Here is a 22,872-nt window from a genome sequence, read left to right as displayed (position 1 = left end):
TGGCAGTGAACCAAATAAAAAAAATGATAGATTAGACTTGCCAAGTACTGTAATTTATTGGCGTTAGGTCCGGGCTACACTTGATAATAAAATTACTATGCGATTAAATTTTACAAATATCATTAGTTGTTTTTTTTTGTTACCAATTTGTTTTCTTCTCTCTTAGAGTTTTTTTGAATCGGTCGTAAAGTATCAAAAACTTGTTAGATACTTGTTATTAACATTTGTTTCTTACAATTGATACTTATTTGGAATAGAATTTGATGTGGAAAAATTTCATAGATGTTTTGCTGTTTTTTCAAAGTGAGCAATGGATTTTTCCTGTACTTTTTTTCTTATATTTCATAATTAAGAACTTTTTTCTTCGGCCGTATTATCAAAGATCTAAATTGGCACTCAATCTCAAGCAAAAGCTTTTGGAAATTGTTGCAAATAATTCGAATGCATTTTTGTTATTGTAAAGCAACCTTAACAAACAACCAAAAACGACCGTGACACTTAATTTTCAAAACTATAAAGCAAGCGAATAACTTGAAATATTTGAGTGCTTATTGCTCAGCTTGGCGTGTACCATTTATTATGATAGGAACATCGGATAAAAAGGTTTGCAGCATTTTACTTGAACGCATATTACTGAGATTGTAAATAGTAACTTACTTTCTTGTGGCTGGTTATGATTCTTTGGACAATTGATATGATTCAGACCCCCTTGTTCATTTCAACTTGGGTTTTGGTTTTTATAGAAAAAATTTTGCAAGAAATATTTTTCTTTTTCATGGGAAACCATGATAGCAAACTTTGCCAGAAGAATTATCTGCTCAAAAATTTTTCTCTAGTGCGTGAGCATCGTGGTGCAAGCGTTCAGTCGTTTTGTAACATTTTGAACTCTGACCTCTGAATTCCGAGTTTATTGACTTTCAGAGAGTTTTCCCATTCTTATCTCTCTTTTTTTCTTGACTAATCAATTGCAAGACCACAAAACTCTTGCAGTAAAAAATCCTGGATTTTAGGATTTTGTCCGTTAATATTCATCAATTTTACACAGAAAGCTCTTCATAAGCTAATCCAACATTTTAGAAGACATTTATTAATTTTATAAAAGAAATGGGTGTTAGAAGTTAATTGAAAAAATATTGGTTATAGAAGACTTAAGAAACAATTATTGGCATAAAATTCTGCATTAAGGGGCATTAGAGCAACGCAGAACAAAACTTTTAGACATGAATGCTCCGATACTTGCAAATAAGTCTGAATGTTTTTGTTCAGCAAATGTAAAACGCAAAAATGCTTTGGTTAATACAGTCTCTCACACGTAAATGAAGACATCACCGTCCATAACGCTCATTTTTGTTCGCAGTGCAAAATAATTGAATGTAATTTATGTGCTGGTCTAAATATCTGCTTAGCTTAACATTTTGGACTGTTGAAGATTTTTTTTATAACTTGCAAAAACTTGAAAACACTTGAAAAATTCAGAACAGAAATGCTGACCCTTATTATAAACTTAGTTCTGTTGCTTGCTGTAAATCACGCCGAAGCACTAAAAATTCTCATTTTTTCGTCATGTTTTACTGGACATACAACCCCGACGGTCGGAATTGCTCGATCACTTTTAGCCAGAGACCATGACGTAGAGTTTCTGAGTAGCGCCGATTGTTGTGATTCAAAAATTCAATCTGCGCTTCCAATAACGGTTAAGTGCACAAGTAGACCTATCACTTCAAAAGAGGGTTTCACAGCTGAAAATCCAATTCAGGCGTTAACAGAACTGAGGGAGACAGCTGCACAAAATGGTACCTGGATCGCTTTTCACGAAGTTAATGACTACTTGAATCAAAATACGGGTTATGACGTAGTTATAGCGGATTTTTTCCTTCTTGGTGCAACCTTGGCAGCACAAAAACACAAAATCCCCGTTTTGACCAATTATATTGGTTCTTCGTTTTATCCGCTGGCTGAAGACGCGACAAAAAATGAAGTTGTATTATACTGTCCAGAATCAGTCGTTCCTGAGTTTGTCGTTGATTTCTTCCAATTTTTGGGTGCTTACATATGGCACAAAACAACTTCACAGCATATGTTTGACTTAATTACCAGGATAAACGAAAATTTTGATATGCCAACAAAAGTGAAAGATATTGGCTTAACTTTCAGCTTACCAACTAGTTATCATTATTATTTTTCTGTTCTCGTTCATTTTGGACCAGCGGAAGTGTTCGCCGTCAAAAAATCACATGTCGCTAAATCGACAAATTTGCACTACGTAGGATATGTTCCGCATAAAGAGTCATTTGGTACATTAGATCCAAAGGTTCTAAAATTCGTTGAAAATTCTAAACTGCCGGTTGTATATATGTCACTGGGAACAGTGTTTAGAATGGATTTAGATAAACTGAAAAACGTCTTAACCGACTTGTCTCAACAAAAAGAGTATACAGTAATCTGGTCAGCTACAAATTTTTATTTTGACACCTTGAAGCGGATGAATCTTGATGGAGAAAATTTTATGTTGGTTACTGATGTTGCTCAGTTGGATCTACTTTCCAAAGAGAAAGTTGTAGCCTTCATGACGCATGCAGGTAAAATATGTTAAACAATAAACAACCCCGTGATAACTACTCATTTGTGGTTTTGGAAAGCACTTAAATATTTTGCTGTTTATTGCATAGACTAAATCGAAAAGCAGTCGAACACTGATTAATTAAAAATTCGCCGTCAATTCCAGTGGACAAGTTCCTTTTATTATTGACCCACGGAAAATTAAAGTAGCTAGAACTTATGAACTTGGATGAACAGCGCGCATTATTGAGACCCCGTGTTTCTGCATATTTTTAGGCGGGAATTCACTAACCGAAGGGATATACACCAAAACTCCAATGCTTGTGTTTCCTGGCCTAGCTGATCAACCTTCAAATGCCAAAAAACTGGTTGAGGCTGGAATGGCTCTACCACTTAAAGAACTGACTTACCCAGAAATTTCTCTGAAACTTGGGCAGCTTCTGGATCCTCAGATTTACATCAAAATCTTGGCTGAGTTGGGAAAAAGTAAAGATTATATGACGTCATTGGGAGGGTATGAAAAAGCAGCAGATATTGTTGAAAAAGTACAAAGGGGGCAGATCAAAGTGATCGAAAATCCACCAGAACTTTTGAACATCGAGGAACTGCTTGCTCGTGAACTCCAAATGTACGTTGCGATTTTTATAGTGGTAACAGTATCGTTGGCATGGGGAACGTACAAATGCTGTTGTGGAAGGAGTTTGAAGTCCAAAAATGATTGAGCAAATCAAAACTGCCCACTTCAACCAAAGTTCGATAACTGGACTGATGTTCATGATTCAAATTGTTATGTTCCGCCGTTTTGTGTATAAGGAATAAAACTTTTCCGTAGCTAAAATTGTTCTGCATAAACCATATGAACGCGTACATGCAACTAGTTTTAGGGTTATCTCTGAGTCGGTAAATTAGGCCAATTGCCTATTTTCTTTTTTTTCTCTGCGTAAAATATGTAAAACTTTTGGAAACAAATTTCATCACCAGACGACAGTCAATATAGAATGGTTGCACTTCCATCCGGTGTCAGTACAAATTAACCAATGCCATTATATCCAATGCCATTATATCCAATGCCATTATATCCAATGCCATTTTACCTAATGGCGAATTTAACTTTTCGTATTGTTAAAATTACCAGAACGACTACTTAGATGACTATATAATTAAATGGCCCGTGGGAATTGATATGAAACTATCAAAACCGAACATCGAATAATTGAAAAAAGACCATATAGCATTGGTTAATTTGGCATTGGGTAAAATGGCAGCCTGGGTAAAATGGAATTGGGTGAATTGTCGTGTATTCTTTGAGAGACATTTGTCTTGGGGCTGGTTCAGACAAAAAAGGCATTGGACGATCAAATCATCATGCAACTATTATACCCAAACTACTCATACGTGTAACTTAAAAACATTATATGCTGATTGCTGATTACAGTTCTCCTCATAAACCCGACGCTGAACAGACAAAACAGTCCCAGACAAAACAGTCCCGGACAAAACAGTCCCGAATAGCAAAATATTCCCAGACAAAACAGTCCCAAGAAACCAGACAAAACAGTCCCAGACAAAACAGTCCCGGACAAAACAGTCCAAATAGCAAAATATTCCCAGACAAAACAGTCCCAGACAAAATAGTCCCAAGAAACCAGACAAAACAGTCCCAGACAAAACAGTCCCAAGGCCATTATAATAGCTCTCACACGTATGATTTAACAAGCGGATAATTTAATCCCATGTTCGGTTGTGATAGTTTCATATCAAGTCCCACGGGCCGCTGAGGCATGGCCATGGCCATTACGTATGTTAAAACATACGGGTAATAGCGACTGCTAATTTGTTGTCGGATTATTGAACGAACATTTCAAAGTACATTGGGTATAATGGCATTAGGTACATTTTATTTGGGACTATTTTGTCTGGGACTGTTTTGTCTGGTTTCTTGGGACTATTTTGTCTGGGACTGTTTTGTCTGGTTTCTTGGGACTATTTTGTCTGGGACTGTTTTGTCTGGGAATATTTTGCAATTTGGGACTGTTTTGTCTGGGACTGTTTTGTCTGGGACTGTTTTGTCCGGACACGAAACCCGACATTTTCGATTAAAAGCTTGTAAACTTTGGAAAAGTTTGGCGTATTGATTAATCTAAAATAATCTAAGAAAATTTACCAACACAGTCCGTGTGAAACCTAATGTTAACCATGTTGTTTTATCTTTGTCAAAAAAGCGCCACAACCAGTTACGCGTCAGCACTCCAACCAATGTCAAAATGGACCAAGTGTGATAGTACTCAATTTTGAGGACTAACTGTTACTTCTTTCCACGCTCTTTTTGCATTCAATGAGGTTCAGGCTAGAGTTCCCGATTTTATTAACAACAATCCAAGACACAAATCTAAACTAAACTTTGTTACGTATACCATATTATGCGTAAGTTCAAACTAGCTGTTCGCTATTTGCTTTTGTCTTAATTTGATCAAATCGGCAAAAAAGGCCAAAATATACGTTTTTCAGAGTAAAGGTTTTGTTGGACAAGTGCAATAAATTTTACGCAATAAAAATAGTAAATTTTTCCAGATATCTCGTAAATACAGAATAGAAGCCAATGACTTAAATGACCCCAGAAACGGCCGTGCTGCTATTTTGTAATATTATTTGGTAACAGTAGAACCCGAACCCAGTGAAGGAGAGCTTGAGCGCTAATTCTAAAAATTTCTCTATCCACAAGTCAATAAATTGCTTTTCTAAAGTTTCAACACTTTTTCACACTTATCCTCCATAATCCAGGTGTAGCACGTACCATAAACATGCAGAGGGATTATGGTTGCCGTTTTAGGGTTGAAGCTATTCGGACGACAAGGATTGATATGTAAAGATGGCTTCGCTTATCTCACAACACCGAGAAAAATTGTTTAAATTTGGCCAATTGATGAGACATTCTCACCCGGGCCGACGATTTTTCCCAAAAATAACGGGGAAAAGTGTAAAGACTGTAAAAATTAAAAAAAAATACACCCCTATCTCTCCGCTTAGTTAACGGTGGAAGAGTGTAATTACAAGAATGTAATTTTAAAAAATAAAAAAGTGGAAGGAGGTACTGAGATGAAGTGAAAATCCCCCATCATCCCACTCTCAACCATTTACATTCACCTTGAAAGTTAACCCTTGTGCCAACTGACACTATCATTATACTTTTCAATTTCGGTTATAATGTTAATTGTGTAAGAGTGTAATTTTTTATCAGTCCACCCTAAATTACACTCTTTTCAAAGAGTGTAAAAAAAGTGGAGGACAGTGCGTAAATACAAGTAAATTTTTAGGGGTGGAATAAGGTGAAACCTAAGCCCGGGCAGCGGGTAAAAAACACTAACGCTGGATTAAATACATAGAAACATTCGGGCAAGTTTCTAAGGAAAAAAATCGTTGAAACTCTGTTATGGTTGTTTAAACGTCAAAGCTTCACAAAACTCTGACAGGCCATGAAATGAATCAATTTGAAGAAAATGAATCAATTTGAAGAAAAAACTTTCTTCAATTTGTCGAATCAATTTGAAGAAAGTTTTTTACGGCAAATACTTTAAGTTTCAAATTGGGATGCTAAAATTTCCAAACAATAGAGCGTCAATTTTTTTCCAAATGTGAGTGAATGTGACTTCTTATGCCAACAATATTCGTTCTTTTTAACTCCTATCATTTTAACTTTTGTTTTTGCGTTGATCTTATTAGCATCTTAATTGGCAAATTTTTTGCCTGGACTAATGTACCCAAATATAACGGCAGTGGGCAATAGGAACTAGCCTAATGAAACGGTGGTCAGCAATTAGCGCTGGCCAGATAGAGGGCAGTCAGAATTTAGAGTTGGCCAGATAGAACAGCAGTCGGCAATTAGCACTGAACAAATAGCGGTCAGTTGGCAATTAGAGCTGGTCAGATAAAACGGCGGTCGGAAATTACCGATGGCCATATAAAGAGCAGTTGGCGATTAGAGCTGGTAGGATAAAACGGCCGTCGAAAATTACAGCTGGCAAGATGAAACTGTGGTCAGCAATTAGTCTTGACCACATTGAGGGCAGTCGGAATATAGACTACACCAGATAGAAGGAAAGGCGGTAATTAGCACAGAACAAAAAGTGGGTAATCGGCTATTAGGGTTGGCCAGATAAAAAAGCACTGGGCAATTAGCGCTGGCCAGATAGAGGGCAAATGGCATTTAGAGCTGGTCAGATAAACCGACAGCCGGCAATTAGCACCGGAAAAATAAAGGGCAGTCGGCAACATTGACAGGCCAGATGAAACGACGGTGAGCAATTAGCGTGGGCAAGATAAAGGCAGTCGCCAATTAAGGTTGGTCAGATGAAACGATGGTCAGCAATTAGCGCGAGCCAAATAGAGGGCAGTCGGCAGTACGAACTGGCCAGAAAATACGCTATTCGGCAATTATCTTTGGCCAGATTAGAATCAGTCGGCAATTAGAGCTGCTGAGACGAAACGGTAGTCAGCAATTAGTGCCGACTAGAGATAGGGCTGTCGGCATTTGAAGCTTTCCATATAAAGTGGCAGTCGACAGTTAGTACTGAACAAATAGAGGCCAATTGGCAAGTAAAGTTGGCCAGACTTAACGTTGCACAGCAATTAGCACTGACCAGATAGAGTGCAGTAGGCATTTAAAGCTGGTCAGATAAAGCGGCAGTCGGCAATTAGCGGCAAACAAACAGAGGTCGGTCGGCAATTAAGGCTGGCCAGAAGAAAAAGCGGTGGGCAATTAGCGCTGGCCAGATAGAGGGCAAACGACATTTAGAGCTGGTCAGATAAAACGACAGCCGGCAATTAGCACCGAACAAATAGAGGACAATTGGCAATTAATGCTGGTCAGATGAAACGGCGTTGAGCAATTAGCGTGGGCAAGATAAGGGACAGTCGCCAATTAGAGTTGGTCAGATGAAATGATGGTCAGCAATTTGCGCTAACCAGATAGAGTGCAGTCGACATTTAAAGCTTTCCAGATAAAGCGGCAGTCGGCCATTAGCCCTGAAAAGGTAGAGGGCAGTCGGCAATTAAGGCTGGTCAGTTGAAACGTTGTTGAGCAATTGGCGTGGGCAAGAGAAGGGGCAGTCGCGAATTAGAGTTGGTCAGATGAAATGATGGTCAGCAATTAGCGCGAGCCAGATAGAACGCTATTCAGCAATTATCGCCGGCGAGGTAAGAATCAGTCGGCAATTAGAGCTGGTAAGATGAAACGGTGGTCAGCAAATAGCGCCAACTAGAGAGAGGGCAGTCGGCATTTAGAGCTGACCAGATAAAGCGGCAGTCGGCAGTTAGCATTGAACAAATACATGCCAATTGGCAATTAAAGCTGGCCAGATGAAACGGTGGTCTGCAATTAGAGCTGAACAAATAGAGGGCAGTCGGCAGTTGAGGCTGGTCAGATGAGACGGTGGTCAGCAATTAGCGCGGACCAAATAGAGGGCAGTCGCCAATTAGAGCTGGCCAGACAGAACGGTATTCTGTAATTGGTGCCGGCCAGATAAAAATAAGTCGGCAACTAGCGCTGAATTTATTGAGAAAAGAATTAACCCAATTTCTGGTCAAATAACAGATTTTTTTTATAATGATTCAGAACTGCTTTGAAATGCGAGTACCCGCCGGGTTACTACGAATAAAAGTGGCTACACGATAAATTTATTATCCCACTGAGCCTAGGCAAATGTGTTTGAGACATTTTCTGACCCCAACCCTATAGAGCCGTTACTTTAGGACCCGTGAATCTAAGTTTTTGCGTGAATCTAAGTTTCGCAAATTTTAAAAAGGGTATTTGCATTTTGTTAGGGGGTCAAAGCAGGTGTAACTACTGTGAAAATGGACCAGTACTGGATTCGAACCAGCATCCCAAGCATAGTGTGCTACCCATTTACACCAACTGTTCTTAAGCTCTCGAACTTGGGTATCTCTTATAACCTGTTTTTACGTTCTGTCTTGTTCCTCGAGGGTTCATTTCTCTAGTTAAGTATACATTGGTTAATTAGAGCTTCTTGTCAAGCTATGTCAAGCTTATATTATGCACAATTAGCATTAGGTTGTTCTCTCTCAACCTTCTAACACATTTCATTGAAACAAGAGTGTCTAGGTAGATTGAAGGCACTTTTAGAATAGCTTCCTTAAAAAAACAAAATTAAGCTCTTATTTTAGCAGATAACACCAACAAAGAGGCTCGGTAATGTGCATTCGCACATCAAGTTACGACCCCGCTCATCCAGATTTTTGGCATGAACGTGGACCACAAAAGAACAGATAGAAAACCCCAAAAAATCAAATATTTTTCAAAAAAAAGTGTGTGAACAGAGATCGCAAATAACTCAGTGGAGCAAAATTGCCGCAATACATTGATGCGATCAGCCATTATTAAGAAAGCAAGTCTAGACGAACAACAAAATCAATCAACAATAACAACAAACATTAATTACATCCAAAAACTTTAAGTCCATTTAAAAAACTTACAGAAGCTCAAAATAGCGTCAGATAAAATTGAAACTGAACAAAATAACTTTTATTTGTCTAAAAAGGATATGGTATCACTGTATAAAAAGGCTCGGTAACCTTTAGACATAAAATGGACAAAAAAACAAACAAAGATAAAAAAATTGCTTTAATTCTAAAAACAATTAATTTCAATGTAATGGAAACCATTAGATGGCTATTGGAAACATCCAATATGTTTATGATCACATACGCTTCCATATCAGGGCCTTAAGACCTGAAAAGAAAAACAAACAGAGACAACAAAAAAAATTCAATTGAAACTTGCAAGAAAACGCTGTCGAGGCCTTAAAGCCATATTTTGCCCCCAAAAATATGTTCAATCGAGCCTTCCACAAAAGCCAAAATGTAGTATAGTGGGGTCTCATTAGTGAGAATAGGTAACAAGCAAAACAAGAAAAAGAAAAAGGGCAAAATTAATTAACACTTTTGTTTTTTTTTCGAGAACAATTATTTTCAAATTTATGAAAGCCATCAGCTACAAAATGGAATAATGAAATAGCTTCGTCTATTTGTAAAAGAGAAGCGCTCGAGATGTGTAGTTTTTCAGAATATGTTTTAAGTCTAGAAAAAAAACCTTAAATATAGACAAAAATCAAAAATTAGTTTACTTTTTGTGCGAAAAGTCCCTGTCGAAGCCAGTAAATTCAAAATGAATTCTTTGAAAAAACGAAAAGATTTTGTTCACTTGCACCTACCGTCGACAACAAAGATGTCATGTTAGACTTGTAATTAACGAGACTAGGTATCACATAGACAAAAGGAACAAAAAATCATCAAAGTTAAAAAAAATGGCTTATATTTATTTAAAACATTTAATCAAAGGAAAACCATTCGACGGCAATTGAAAACATCCATTATGATCACATGCGCTTCTACAGGAGTGCCTTAGGACCTGTCATTAAAGCCTTTTGGTTACAAAAAGAACAACAAATAGAACCAATAAAAAAAATTAATTGAAACTTGCGATAAAACGCTGTCGCAGGTGTAAAGTCATTTTTGGCCCTTAAAAAAATATTCAATTGAGCCTTCCTCAAATGCCAAGAATGTGTTATAGGCATTCTGAATAATGAGAAGAGGTAGAAAGTAGACCAAAAAGAAGAAAATGGGCAAAATTTTTTGAAACTTTTTATTCGAAAATAAATTTTTTCAGAGTCATGACACCAACTAGCTACAAATTAAAAATTAAACAAGGGCGTCTGTTCATCCAAGAGAAGCGTTTGAGACCCGTAGGAACACAAAATATGTCTTATGTCTACAAATATAGAGATAAAAGATTATGTTTATTTTTTGCGCGAAAAACCCGTGTCGGAGCCAGTAAACTCATAACAAACTTTTTCAAAAAAATAGATTGTGTAACTTGCACCATCACTCGACAACAATTATGTTATATGTGATCTGTAATTAACGCGACTAGGAAACAAATAGACAAAAAAGCGAAGTTAAACAACGTTAAAAAGAGCTTTTTTATTTTTGAAAATAATGGTTTTCAAAGTCATGAAAGCCATCACCTATCTATTCAAATCAGAGTAGAGGCTCATTTATTCTTTCAGAAAAAAACCAATGAATACTGTCCTTAACCAGCTAACTTCATACGGTTGTGAAGACAAAGTAAAAACAACAGTTAAAGACAATTGTAAACAAAAATCAGTTACATTCTTAGAGAAAGGGTTGTCGAAGCCGTTGAAACCATATTCTATACTTTTCAAGATTTTTATATGCTCAATTGTTCCATATTTTGAGCGCAAATAACTTAATTTGAGAACCGTCAATGTCATAATGTGACAAAACGTTAAAAAAACGTAAAAAATTGCCAATACCTAAAAACCAAAAAATAATTGTGAAATCTAGTGGTATCAAAGCCAAAAAACCATAACTTAACGCATAATAAAGCAAAAAATGTTAATATTGATATAACAGAAAGAAGAAGGGGAAGAAGATTTCTTTCTTTGCTGACACTAAGCCACAAGCTGACCAAATTAAGAGAAAAATATTGGCAATTTTCAAAAAGCCGCTGTTCAATTAAAATAAAAGACAAAACAACCAAAGTCTTTTGACTACAGAAAAAAAATACAATAAACTGGAATTTTATAGGAATCCATTTAGACCTATCAACAGTGAGCTGTGATTTGAATTGTTCTGTTCTTTAATTGTCATAAAAAACTTGACTTTATTTTTTTTAAAAGACGGACTGATTAAAATCCGAATTATTTTTTCGATCGTAACAGTCCGAGCTCAGATCAAAACCTGCCTCGCTTTGGTTGTTCGTCAATTTAGAACACTTAATTTTTTCGAATGCTTTAGATCTATATAATTTGTTAGTTAAAAGATTCAGAGTAAATGCTGCGTTTTTGATATTCATGGCTTAAAGTTGGCAAAAAACGGCAAAATTTTGATTCTAGACTACTCTCAATGGAATTGGAAGTAATACCAGCTCCCTTTGTAGTTTACAAAAGTTGTCTTTGTTGTGTTTGGGGTGTGTACTTCCGGCAACTTTAACCAAAATGGACTAAAGAAGATTATTTCGGACAATTTTTGATGAAAAAGACTGAATTTTGAAATACGTAGCCAAAATTTTATCCAGAAAAGCTAAATCGAAATAGTCAACCATATTTTTTGTCTCTAGAAAGAAAATAAATAGTACTATTGTAAACAATTTTCACGATTTTTAGCAAAATTGACGAAATTTTAGGCGAAATTCCGGAAAATGTGAATAAAAACATTGGAAATTCGTCTATTATTCACAAAATTTCAAACCTCGATAACTCCCTGAAAAACGAAATTCAAAAAAATCTTTTTAATTTCATATTCTAGGCTGGAGGGACGTTTTGACGTTTGATGATACTACTCACAACTCTGTTTGATGAATATATCGATCGGTCAAAATTGACTGAACAAAAAAACCCATTTTTGTATATAGTTCCTCCCCCCTCAAGAGGGTCGGAACAAAGAATGATATAATACAGAATTTTTTAATCAGTGCTTATGTTACATAAAAACCAAATTTTGGTTGGATTACGCAATACTGCCATACCATAGCTTTTGATAAATGCATATTTTTATGTATGTTCCTGCATAAACTTTGCTTTAGCAGTATGTTTAAACATGTATAAATGGGGGCGCCAAACTAAGCGAAGGGGGGATTTGCTAGCAGAAAAGTTCCGTGTGTACGCGTGCGTGCTTGTGTGTGTGTTTGTGAGTGTGTGTGTGTGTGAAGGGGGGGAGGGATGAGGGTATGGGGGAGAAGGGTACACGAAGGTGGTACTTGTAAAAGTAAAAACCATTCAAACTTTTCGCTTTTTAATCTGAAAAGTAGTTACTTTAATTTAAATGCAAGCACGGTGCCTATGCTTGCTTTAAATAATCCAACATTTACTAACTAGATCTTTCACATGGCTGAAAAGGGTGTGAACTTTACTTGTTATAACCTTTGCATACAAATTGAGCTTAAAGTAAATGTCCACTTCAAAAAAATGTTAAATTTTGTACATTGACTTTGACCTTTTCGGGTTACTCCAAATATGCATTAAAAATTCAAGTGTAACTCGCAAAATTTATCTATCATTGCAAATTTTGTATATTTATAACTTTGTTTGTTTAGTAATTTAACTATAAATTCACTTAACCGAAATCAGTTTAGTTGGTCGAGTTGTATAAGTATGGTTAGCTCAGGTGTGCTCAAGTTTATCTACTTAATTATAACTTTTATTAAGTTAGCTCGTGGTTTGAACGTTTTAATTTTTACTTCATGTTATACGGGTCATACAACCCCTACATTAGGCATTGCCCGGTCACTTCTGGCACGCGGGCACAATTTAGAATTCCTGGCAAGTTCTAATTGTTGCGAGACCAAAATACAATCGGGACTCGGCCATGACGTCAAATGCTCGAGCCGACCAATCACATCCGTTGATGGAGTTAAAGCTAACAGCCAATTAGAGGGTATGATCGAAATTAAAGAGACGGCTGCTGAAAACGGAACTTGGATTGCATTTCACGAAGTGAACAATTTTTTGAACGAGAACCCGAGTTATGACGTAATGCTTTCGGATTGGTTTCTGTTAGGGGGTACCCTTGCGGGTCAAAAACACAATATTCCAGTTGTTACAAACTTTGCCGGGTCAGCTTTCTTCCCGTTGAAGAAATATACAACAGAGAACACGGAGCTTGTTTATCTACCCGAAACAAAACTACCCCAATTTTTGGTCAACTTTATCGAATTTTTCATCTCCTTCACTTGGCATAAATATGCATCGCAGCATATATATGAACTGGTAACAGAAATAAACGAAAATTTTGACATGCCGACTTCGCTTAAAAATTCAAGACAAACTTACAACTTACCTTTGACTTACCATTACACCTTTTCAAATCTGATTCATTTCGGACCGCCTGAAATTTTCCTTCCAAATATGGAATTTATGATTGAGAAAACAAACGTCCATAGCCTAGGCTATGTGCCGCAACCAGAGTCGTTCGGAAAGCTGGACAAAACGGTTTCAGGTTTTATTGAAAATTCGAAACATCCTGTTATTTACATGTCACTCGGAACCGTTTTCAGAATGGAATTACCAAAGTTGGAGAAAATTTTGATAGATTTGTCGCAGCAGAATGAATTTTCCATAATTTGGTCTGCTAACTCGTTTTACTACCAGGCTTTGAAATCATTGAACATCGATAATTCTAAATTCCTTTTGGTTCAGAACATAGCTCAATTACAACTACTGATGCATAAAAAGACAGTGGCGTTTTTGACGCATGCAGGTTGGTTATGGAAATAGATCATAAATTTACAAACCTGTTATAACTGTTTAGTTATTAATTTCTGAAAACCACAATTAAACATAGTCTGCCCAAAATCACTATCAGAAAATTATTTCTAACTCAGGTAACAAATGTTGACAAAAAAAATCTATCCACTCTTTGTACTCTTCTAAGGAAGCTGCTTTTAGTACCCCAAGTCAAAACCTGGAATTATTAAAAGACCTATTCGGTGGAGGACTTTAGTTAAAGTCGAGGTTGATTCTTTTCTTGTGACCCAAAATGAGTCAAACAAAAGTTCCGCGACATCTGGGTTCCCCGTCGTGATCTTCTACTTTAGTCAATGGTTAACTAGTTGTCCTTAACTTTGAATGAATTTAAAAAAAAACATTGCAACAGTTGCTACAGTATTTTGATAATATTTTTCATTGTCTAGCCGGATTCCAGGACACGTTTTATTGTCTAGCTAAATTCTAGGATACGTTGAATTGTCTAGCCAATTTCGAGTCGAGGCCGGTTGTTTTGGTTCCAGCCAAATTTGAGGACATTATTTAAAGTACAGACAAATTCTCTTCATTCTAAATATCTATCCAGGACAGTCGTTTCATATGCGTTGTATCGTTCGAGGACGGTTTTTTAAATAAATCAAGATCTAGACTAGGTGTACCATTAGAACTGAGTGCCAGTTTGGTAAAAAATAGTGATTAATCTTGTAAATTGGAAGTCAATTTACAAATCGAATGAAGCTTGAAGTTACTTTCGGAATGAAAAGAGGCGAAGCTTTATGTCAAATGAAAGCAATATAAAAAATATACATGTTTTTCATCATTTTATAACAGTTTATAAGCATTAAATTATTATTTGTTAAGCACAAAAACTGAACCTATTCTGATCCACATCACGTTCATGAACCCCGTTTTATTACAGGAGCTAGAATACAAATTTATTATAAAAAATATGGACATATGGCTTAGAAAGTTATATACTTTTCAAAAAAGGGAAAGATAATAGACCCCAATATGTTTGTTCTACTTAGCGCTGAGCCACTACTGTGATGGCTGTACAAATACAATAGTGTGAGAAAATTCTCCATATCTGGAAGGCTGAACCGAAAAATGAGGGCACAAAAAAGGAATACTGTTCTAACATATTTTACAAAGAAATGAACATTACTGTTAAGTAATTCGTCTTAGTCGCTTATTTATATCTAAAGATTAAGTATGCCTTAGTCTACTGCTTTTCACAGTATCGATATACAAATTTGTTTAAAAAAATGAAGAAACAAAAAGTGAGAGATTTATACAAACTGATAGTAGAAAAATATTCAACTCAGCCAAGCGTGGAAATATCAGCACGAGGGAATTTTTGATGCTTAGTATAGAGTCCAGTGCCTCCTTTTGTTGCTGTCAGAATAGAGATTTGTTCACCAATAGCTCAATGAATTCAGGAGTGCAACAAAAAATCCAATTGGTCGAATACTGTTTTTTTCTGACCACTTGCCCTCTTGTTATCGATATTGACGGAAAAGATGCCAGGTGCCTCTCAACAATGCTGGCATCTTGATGATGGCATTATTGCAGTAACCGTAAGGGAACTTTGTGGAATGTTGGAAATTAAAACACTCCCAGGAGCAAATTGCAGTTTGGAACGCGGGAAGATTAATAAGCCATAGTCAAAAGGATGATATTGATAGCAAGATGAAGAAGAACACGGACAAAAGAATTGAAGTTTCAGCTGCGCTCAGTCCAAACTTTTCTTCTCTCTTGTTAACTGAATTGTGTTTTAAACTTCCAGACACTTTATCATATTTAGATGATCATTAATGGCTCTTAGTGTCCTGCGTTGATGCCTTTGTGCCCCAAATGGTCTACTTCTTGCGATATTTTTTTGAGATTAAAAAATCCTCTAAAATCCTGCATAAACTTTATTTGCCTCAGCTGACTACGATTGAAATCATTTTAGCAGATTCAATATCAGAATTTTCATGCGACCATGCATGCCCTCCAATTAACAAAACAGGAGATTCAATCCAAAAATGAGCTGATCAAAATGAGATTGTTTTTGTGGGTTCAATTTTCCCAACCTCTTCTAGCAAAAAACCTGGCACTCTGAAATCTGACTGAAGACAGCCCAAATGTTAAATCCGCGAATTGGTCCCCGAACGAGTTTTGTTCTTCAAATTTACACGGGGCATTGGAATGTAGAAGGACGACAGAAAACCTCCATTTTTGGTCTGGGACTCCAGGCATACAAGGCATACAAGACGTGGCCGCGGTTATTTGATCGATAATTATTTTCGTATATAAAACAAAATGATATCAGCCTGCTCGTGAGCCAATTCGTCATAAGTCTGTTAGCAGAAGAATTTCCTGACCAATAATATCTATAGACAGAACTTACTTCTGGTTTGCAGACCGGCCTTATCACAAAAGCGGCAAATTGTAGTTTTCTCCTATCAGTTGCTGGGTTGCAAATGTTCCGCACAGCAAAGTAGCAGTTGGAAACCATTTCAACCCCATGGTTTATCTTTTTGCTGCAATCAGAATAACTCAATCAGTCTATGTTTTAGCAGTTGGCTGGTACAGAGTTTCCCCTGATTTCAATATACGCAAGATTATAGGCACATCTTAAACACCAGCAAACCTCTTAAGCTTTATATTTTTATTGAATGGAGAAGGTGGCAATCTTACATGTAAGATGTGTCACCAAAGAGTGGCGGCAGTCAATAACGATGATTTTTATGTATTGCCCAAAATGTACGGAGTTTTCTATCCGAAGGGGCTGTAAATCATTGATGGGGAAATTAGGAAGTAAGACGTGAGAATAAAAAAGTAGCTCAAATGTTTTTTCATGGAAGGTACAGATAGTGATTCATTGTTAAATTGAATTTGACTGATTTTAATAAAAAGTGATCGGTTCCTAACTTATAATTCAAAAAAAAATCTTTTTCTCCGAATTGCGAAGAAAATAGTATCACAAGTTACAACGGTTCAAAAGAAATGCATGAAGAAAACTTATACTTAATTTATTTAAAGCTATTTTTCAATGCTAACTTTTATATCTTTCACGAATCATACGGATCAAATTCTTTAAAAAATTCAGGGCGAAAAAAATGACAACATTTCTATAAAATTAAATTTAAAGAGCTGAAAATGAAATCTGGTTTCTAAACATTTTGAGGATAGGCAATCTGAAAAAAAAGTGATAAATTCAAACTGTTTTTTGTGTAAAAACCGGTCTGCTCTTTCTGTTCGCCCTACAATTTTCCAGTTAAATCAATGGGTTGGGGGAGCTATCAATAGAGGTTTCCAAAAAGAAGTCTTCCGGAGGTCTTATGCCGGATTTCAAAAGCAAACAGACCTGTTTTTTTTTCAGATCTATTACTCAAGAAATTTACAGAAAAGTCTAACTACTTCAAAGTAGTGTTGGCTTGTTTTGGGCTAGAATCGTATTGGGCAGAATCGTATATAAGTATGCTATTGGGCAGAATGCTATTGGGCAGAATCGTATATAAGTCAGTTAATAAAAAATAAATGGACCGCTGTTGATTGCATTGTGTTTTTAGTATAGGCTAACGCAAGCCAGTATTTTGGAATTACAATAGCAGGGATAACACGCACGAACTTGCAAGTTAGAACTTTTCTTCCATTGTTTGTATCTGGCATTGTATGATCTGACACTGAAGATCTCAGCAATTTAAAACTTGCATCGATGAGTTTCAGGCTCGGAACTGTTTCTTTTCGCCATCAGCATATGACCAACTTCTAGAGATGTTTGTCCACTTTTGATGCGGATATAAATATTAATTTGCACCTAAAAAGCAATACAAACATTTCTCTGCGCAATAACGCACCATTGGCAGCCTAAATACAAAACAACATAACCGACTAACGTCGGGGGGCGAATTGCTCTCAAACGACCGGCGAGCGGTTGGCTTTGTCAGTTGCTATCCACGGTTTAGTGAGGCTAGCTTTAACTTAATTCGACTCTGCAACTTTTAGTTTTTATCTTGTTAGTAAATAAATAAAAAAACTGATATTTTAAAAATTGGCAAAATATTGCAAAATTTAACAGAAAAGTTTCAAAAATTCGCAGTGAAAATGTTCAAAACCATTTTTTCTCTCTGCAGTTATGTCAAGTAACCAATCTGCAAGACTTGAAAAGCTTCATTGGCCAGTAATGATCGTAAAACTCAGAAAAGGACAAAAATATACAAAAACTTCGAAAAAAATTGCAAATTTTAACAAAATCTTGCTTAAAATCAAGATATTAATATCTTCAAAACCATTTCAATGTCTCAAGAAATTATCCAGTATCCCTACTAAATAGTGTCACTGGCTGATAAAGATCCAAAACTTGATCATGATAATAATAACTTTCCGAAAATTTGAAAAAAAATTATCAAAAAATTGCTGAAGCTGGAGTCATTAAAAAATTCGTAACCCTTCTGTTAACTCTAGAAACTATGCAAAAACTTATCATCAAAGGAGGTCCCGAAGACCCTGGTGCCGGAAAAAATGATAAAAACTCAAAAAGATTTAAAAAACTTGAAAAAATTGCAAATATTTTTTAAAAATAGCTGATAATAAAATTTTGAAAAACATTCCATTACATCTAGAAGCTAATGAGTAACATATAATCGAACCCTACAGGAGGTTATGCGGCTCTTGAGGTTGGAGAAACCTAAAACATGACAAAAAGTTTCAAAAAACTTGAAAAAATTGCAAGTTGCATAAAAACTGCTAAATTTTGAGATAAAAAAGTTGAAAACTAATCCGTGGCCAAAAAACATTTTCCTGTATTTAATTATCCAACCCTTACGGAGACTTTCTGTTAGGCTGAAAAACCTGAATAATTTCCATGTCAAAAAATTTGGAAATAAAATTGCAAGTTTTATAAAAAAAAATTTGTGGTGTTGAAAACTTGAAAACAATTCCAAACACTAAGAAACTTTACAGTAACCTACTATAAAAACCCTAGAGAAGTTTCTTCGGCTCTTGAGGCTGGAGAAACCTCAAAATCGACAAAAATTTCCAAAAACTCCAAAAAACGCAAGTTTTATACAAAAAGTTCGTACAATTTGTCAGATTAAAAAATTGAAAGCTAATCTACGGCAAATCTCTCTGGCCCCCACGTCCGGAAAGACGTGAAAAATGGAAAAAAAATGTCAAATGATTTGTCAAAATAATGCAAAAACTGAATATGTTAAAATGTTCAAATCATTCCACTACTGAAGCTATGCAGTAACCTATTTTAAAATCCCAGAGGAGGTTTCTTGACGCCGAGGGCTGAAGAAACTTGAAATATGCCAAAAAATTTTCAAAAAGTTTGAAAAAATTTGAGAAAATTAGTATAGAGTTGCAGGTTTTTAGTGATCTGTTTTCCTAACGTAGCCCGGGGGTGCACCTGGGGGACTGATGGGGAGGGAGGGGCGGGCAACAGTGGGGTTTGGGGACAACAGCGCGGTGGGCGTTGTGGGGGATATAGTGGGGGAGGGGGGGAGGGTTAAAAAGTGAGGGTGTCTTCAACCTGCAGGGACTGCCCTTCACAATACATGTATAAGTCTCCAAAACAGTTTGAACTGAATCAGAGCACTTAATTCTCGCTAGGCGCTACCTGTTAATGCCGTTTTTGAGGACGAAAAGTTAAAAGCAGCAGACGAAATGTCGGTCAAGCAAAAAATTGTATAAAAAAAGAACAAAGGGACTAAAAATAATTGCTACAAACTTGGTTTGAGCCAACTAACGTCGGGCGAATTGCTCTCAAACAACAATCAAACTGTTGGTTTCTTCAGTTACTAGCCAGGATTTAGTGAGGCTAGCTTTAGCTTGATTCGACTCTGCTACTTTTAATTTTCTTTTAAAATCTTGAAAAACGTTTCATTACATCTAAAAGCTATGCAGTATTCTATAATCAAACCCTACAGGAGGTTATGCGGTTCTTGAGGCTGGAGAAACTTAAAAAATGACAAAAAGTTTCAAAAAACTTTGAAAAATTGCAAGTTGCATAAAAACTGCCAAATTTTGAGATAATAAAATTTGAAAACTAATCCGTGGCCAAAACACATTTTCCACTAACTTATTTTCAAACCCTAACGGAGATTTGCCGTTAGGCTGGAAAACCTGAATAATGAAATTGTCAAAAAATTGAGAACAAAATCAATAAAAAGTTTTTTTTTTAAATATGCTAAAGATCGTGGTGTTGAAGTCTTGAATAACATGAAACTATACAGTAACCTATTGTCAAACCCTAGAGGAGTTCCCTCGGCTCTTGAGACTGATGAAAGTCAGAAAACGACATAAAGTTTTCTCAGTAACTTATTATCAAACCCTTAAGGACGATTTTTGGCCCCTGCGTCTGGAAAGACGTGAATAAAGAAAAATAAATATCAAAAAAAGATGAAAAAGTTTGCACATTTTGTCAGTGAAATGAAAAAATTCGTGATGTTAAATTGCTGTAACCATTCCACTACCTCAAGAAACTATGTAGTAATCTATTATAAGTCCCAGAGGAGGATCTTTGACACCTAGGGCTGATGGAACTCAAAAACTGTCAAAAAGTTTGAAAAAGCTTGAAAAAATTTGAGAAAATTAGAATAAAATTGCGTGTTTTTAGCGATCGGTTGCTCGAAGAATGTAGCCACGGGGGGGGGGGGGGGTGGGGTGCACTTGAGGAGCTGATTTGGAGGGAGGGGGCGGGCAACAGTGGAACAGTGGAGTGGGGGGCAACAGCTCGGTGGGGGGGGGTTGGGGCAATAGTGGGGGTGACAACAGTGTGGGTGTCTTCAACCTCTAAGGACCACCCTTCATACATTAAGTATAAGTCTCCAAGACAGTTTGAACTCAAACAGGGCTAGAAAGCTCTAAGAGCAATTGATGCCTGCTGGGCGCTACCTGTTTATCCCGTTTTTGAGGACGGAAAGTCAAAAGCGTCAGACGAAAAATCGGTCAAGCGAAAAATCGCATAAATAAAAAAAGACCGACAGGACTAATATAATTGCTAGAAACTTCGTTTGAGCGCAATTAGTCTAACCTGAAGAGCTACCTTCCACTGTTTGTTCGTCCTTCAACTTTGACAAAAGACAATAGAAAATATGCACCAAATCAAAAAAATTGCTTTATGAAGCTATTTTCTCAGCCTATTTTTACGAGCTTCATTATTTCATTCAAAAGAAAATTGAAAACGAACCACGTATTTTTTTTGTCATAATACTTATCCAATCTAGACTTCGAAATTTAAGACTGAGAGAAAAATGTTTCATAAGAACAGACATGACAGCAGAGAAATGGAACATCTTTTTGGGAAAACGCCCTCCGCTTGACGATTAACTTGTTAATTGAATTTTTAACAGGGAAAGATAACCATGGTTAGAAATAGTCCCATTTAAAAAAATAATTTTTCCATTTTATAGGTGGCAATTCATTGACAGAAGGTGTGTATTCTGAGACTCCAATGCTAGTGTTCCCCGGTTTTGGAGACCAACCTCCAAATGCCAAAAAACTAGTGCAAGCAGGCATGGCATTACCACTGGTCGAACTCTCCTACCACGAAATCTCCCAAAAACTGCGACAACTTTTGGAGCCAGAATTCTACACAGAATGCAGGAAAAGACTTGGAAAGAGTAAAACGTTCATGACTTCATTGGGAGGTTATGAAAAAGCTGCCGATATTGTTGAAAAAATTGCGAGTGGTGAAATTCAAGTTATCGAACCAGCGGAACTTTTGAACGTTGAAGAGCTCTTATATAAACAACTTAGTTTCTATACGGCAGTTTTTGTTGTCACGTCATTAATGATAGTCATGCTGTGTATCAAAACTTGCTGTGGTGGAAAAACTAAATCAAAAACTGCTTGAATATCTTGAAAAACATCAATTTTACTCAACTATGCAGATAAACAAATGCAATGGCTAACACGTTCTCTTATTATATATGGAATTTACATCGCTTTTAGGCTCACTTCACATTTGCATATCCGCAAAAACTGAGGTTATTCAGATTATATATCGACTAATGAAATCGAAGACAATGAACGGGTTGTATTTTGATGAACTTCATTAGGTAATCAGAATTCAAAGCATAAGGACTTTATTGAAAAGGCTCAAAGAAATCACACCTCAATTGCTATACAAAATCTGATCGGAATCTGGGCGCCAAAATTTCCCGACAGAAGTATTTGACCAGTTCACTGATTACTTTTGGAAAATTTGCTCGATTGATTCTGGTAATCGTGGTAACAAGATCTGATCTATTTTTCATAGATTGAATTGAATTTGTTTACCAGCGACATAATTAAAACAAAACATTAAAGAGAAGATTTATGCCTGAACGGACAATTGAAATGATTACTGCCTCATCTAGCAAGAGCCCGGTACAATTTCTACGAAAACCAAATGAATTACAGGAAGTCAGAAAATAAATTGAACACTTCACAGCTACCCTGATTATAAAAGGTAACTAAGGGCTCTAATAAAAATTCTGACCTGACCTGGAGTCAGTTCTCTTTTGCCTTCTGGAAATAAATTAATTCCGTGAATGAAGCTGTATGCTATAATTTAGATCCGCAGCGAAATTTTGAAGTTTTTTTAATTGAACACTTGTAGAAGCTTTTGTAAAACTCGTCCTGTTTCACGATGGTTGCAGAGTGAATCTAATTTATTTCGGCTGACTAAGTTTCTCAGTTCATGAAACGTAAATTTGAAAACTTTATTATCAAAAATTTGATAGACGGCGAGATGATACTTTGTCATGCATCCGTTCTTCGTTTATATAAAATGATCCATCCTAATCTTTTTTCCATCTTATAAATTTTGTTGTCTAAGTGTTTCCGTATATTGGAAAACCATATTCTTTTGTAGATTTCACGAAAGTATTGTAAAAATTTTAAATTTGTCCTTTTGTGAAATACTTTTGTGCCCCATAGGTACTACCACAAAATTTTGCTAAAATTTGCAACCTTTTCAAAGCAGTACGAAAATTTCATCGATTTGACAAAGTCAGTGCCCAAATCTTTGTATTCATCTTTG

The 22,872-nt window shown here is 36.2% G+C and overlaps 2 protein-coding genes across 2 annotated transcripts; both read left to right on the top strand.

Moving 5' to 3' along the window:
* Positions 1 to 1,284: 1,284 nt before the first annotated feature.
* Positions 1,285 to 3,397, top strand: LOC142350284 (UDP-glucuronosyltransferase 2B7-like). The gene is made up of 2 exons (XM_075402072.1): positions 1,285 to 2,579; positions 2,836 to 3,397. The coding sequence occupies exons 1-2, from the start codon at positions 1,484 to 1,486 to the stop codon at positions 3,279 to 3,281; spliced, it is 1,542 nt and encodes a 513-aa protein (XP_075258187.1). The 5' UTR covers positions 1,285 to 1,483; the 3' UTR covers positions 3,282 to 3,397.
* Positions 3,398 to 12,727: 9,330 nt separating this feature from the next.
* On the top strand, positions 12,728 to 21,805 carry LOC142350591 (UDP-glucuronosyltransferase 1A6-like). The gene is made up of 2 exons (XM_075402476.1): positions 12,728 to 13,851; positions 21,260 to 21,805. The coding sequence occupies exons 1-2, from the start codon at positions 12,747 to 12,749 to the stop codon at positions 21,700 to 21,702; spliced, it is 1,548 nt and encodes a 515-aa protein (XP_075258591.1). The 5' UTR covers positions 12,728 to 12,746; the 3' UTR covers positions 21,703 to 21,805.
* The last annotated feature ends 1,067 nt before the right edge of the window (positions 21,806 to 22,872 follow it).

This window comes from Convolutriloba macropyga, chromosome 12 (genome assembly GCF_964194025.1).
Source record: "Convolutriloba macropyga chromosome 12, txConMacr16.3, whole genome shotgun sequence".
Lineage (NCBI taxonomy): Eukaryota > Metazoa > Xenacoelomorpha > Acoela > Convolutidae > Convolutriloba > Convolutriloba macropyga.
This window is presented reverse-complemented; position numbering and strand designations above follow the sequence as displayed.

Excerpts from the sequence above, each read along its gene's own strand:
- LOC142350591 (XM_075402476.1), top strand. The coding sequence starts at position 12,747 with ATGGTTAGCTCAGGTGTGCTCAAGTTTATCTACTTAATTATAACTTTT. Across the intron at positions 13,852-21,259 it reads GGCGTTTTTGACGCATGCAG|GTGGCAATTCATTGACAGAA; the intron begins GTTGGTTATGGA and ends TCCATTTTATAG.
- LOC142350284 (XM_075402072.1), top strand. The coding sequence starts at position 1,484 with ATGCTGACCCTTATTATAAACTTAGTTCTGTTGCTTGCTGTAAATCAC. Across the intron at positions 2,580-2,835 it reads AGCCTTCATGACGCATGCAG|GCGGGAATTCACTAACCGAA; the intron begins GTAAAATATGTT and ends GCATATTTTTAG.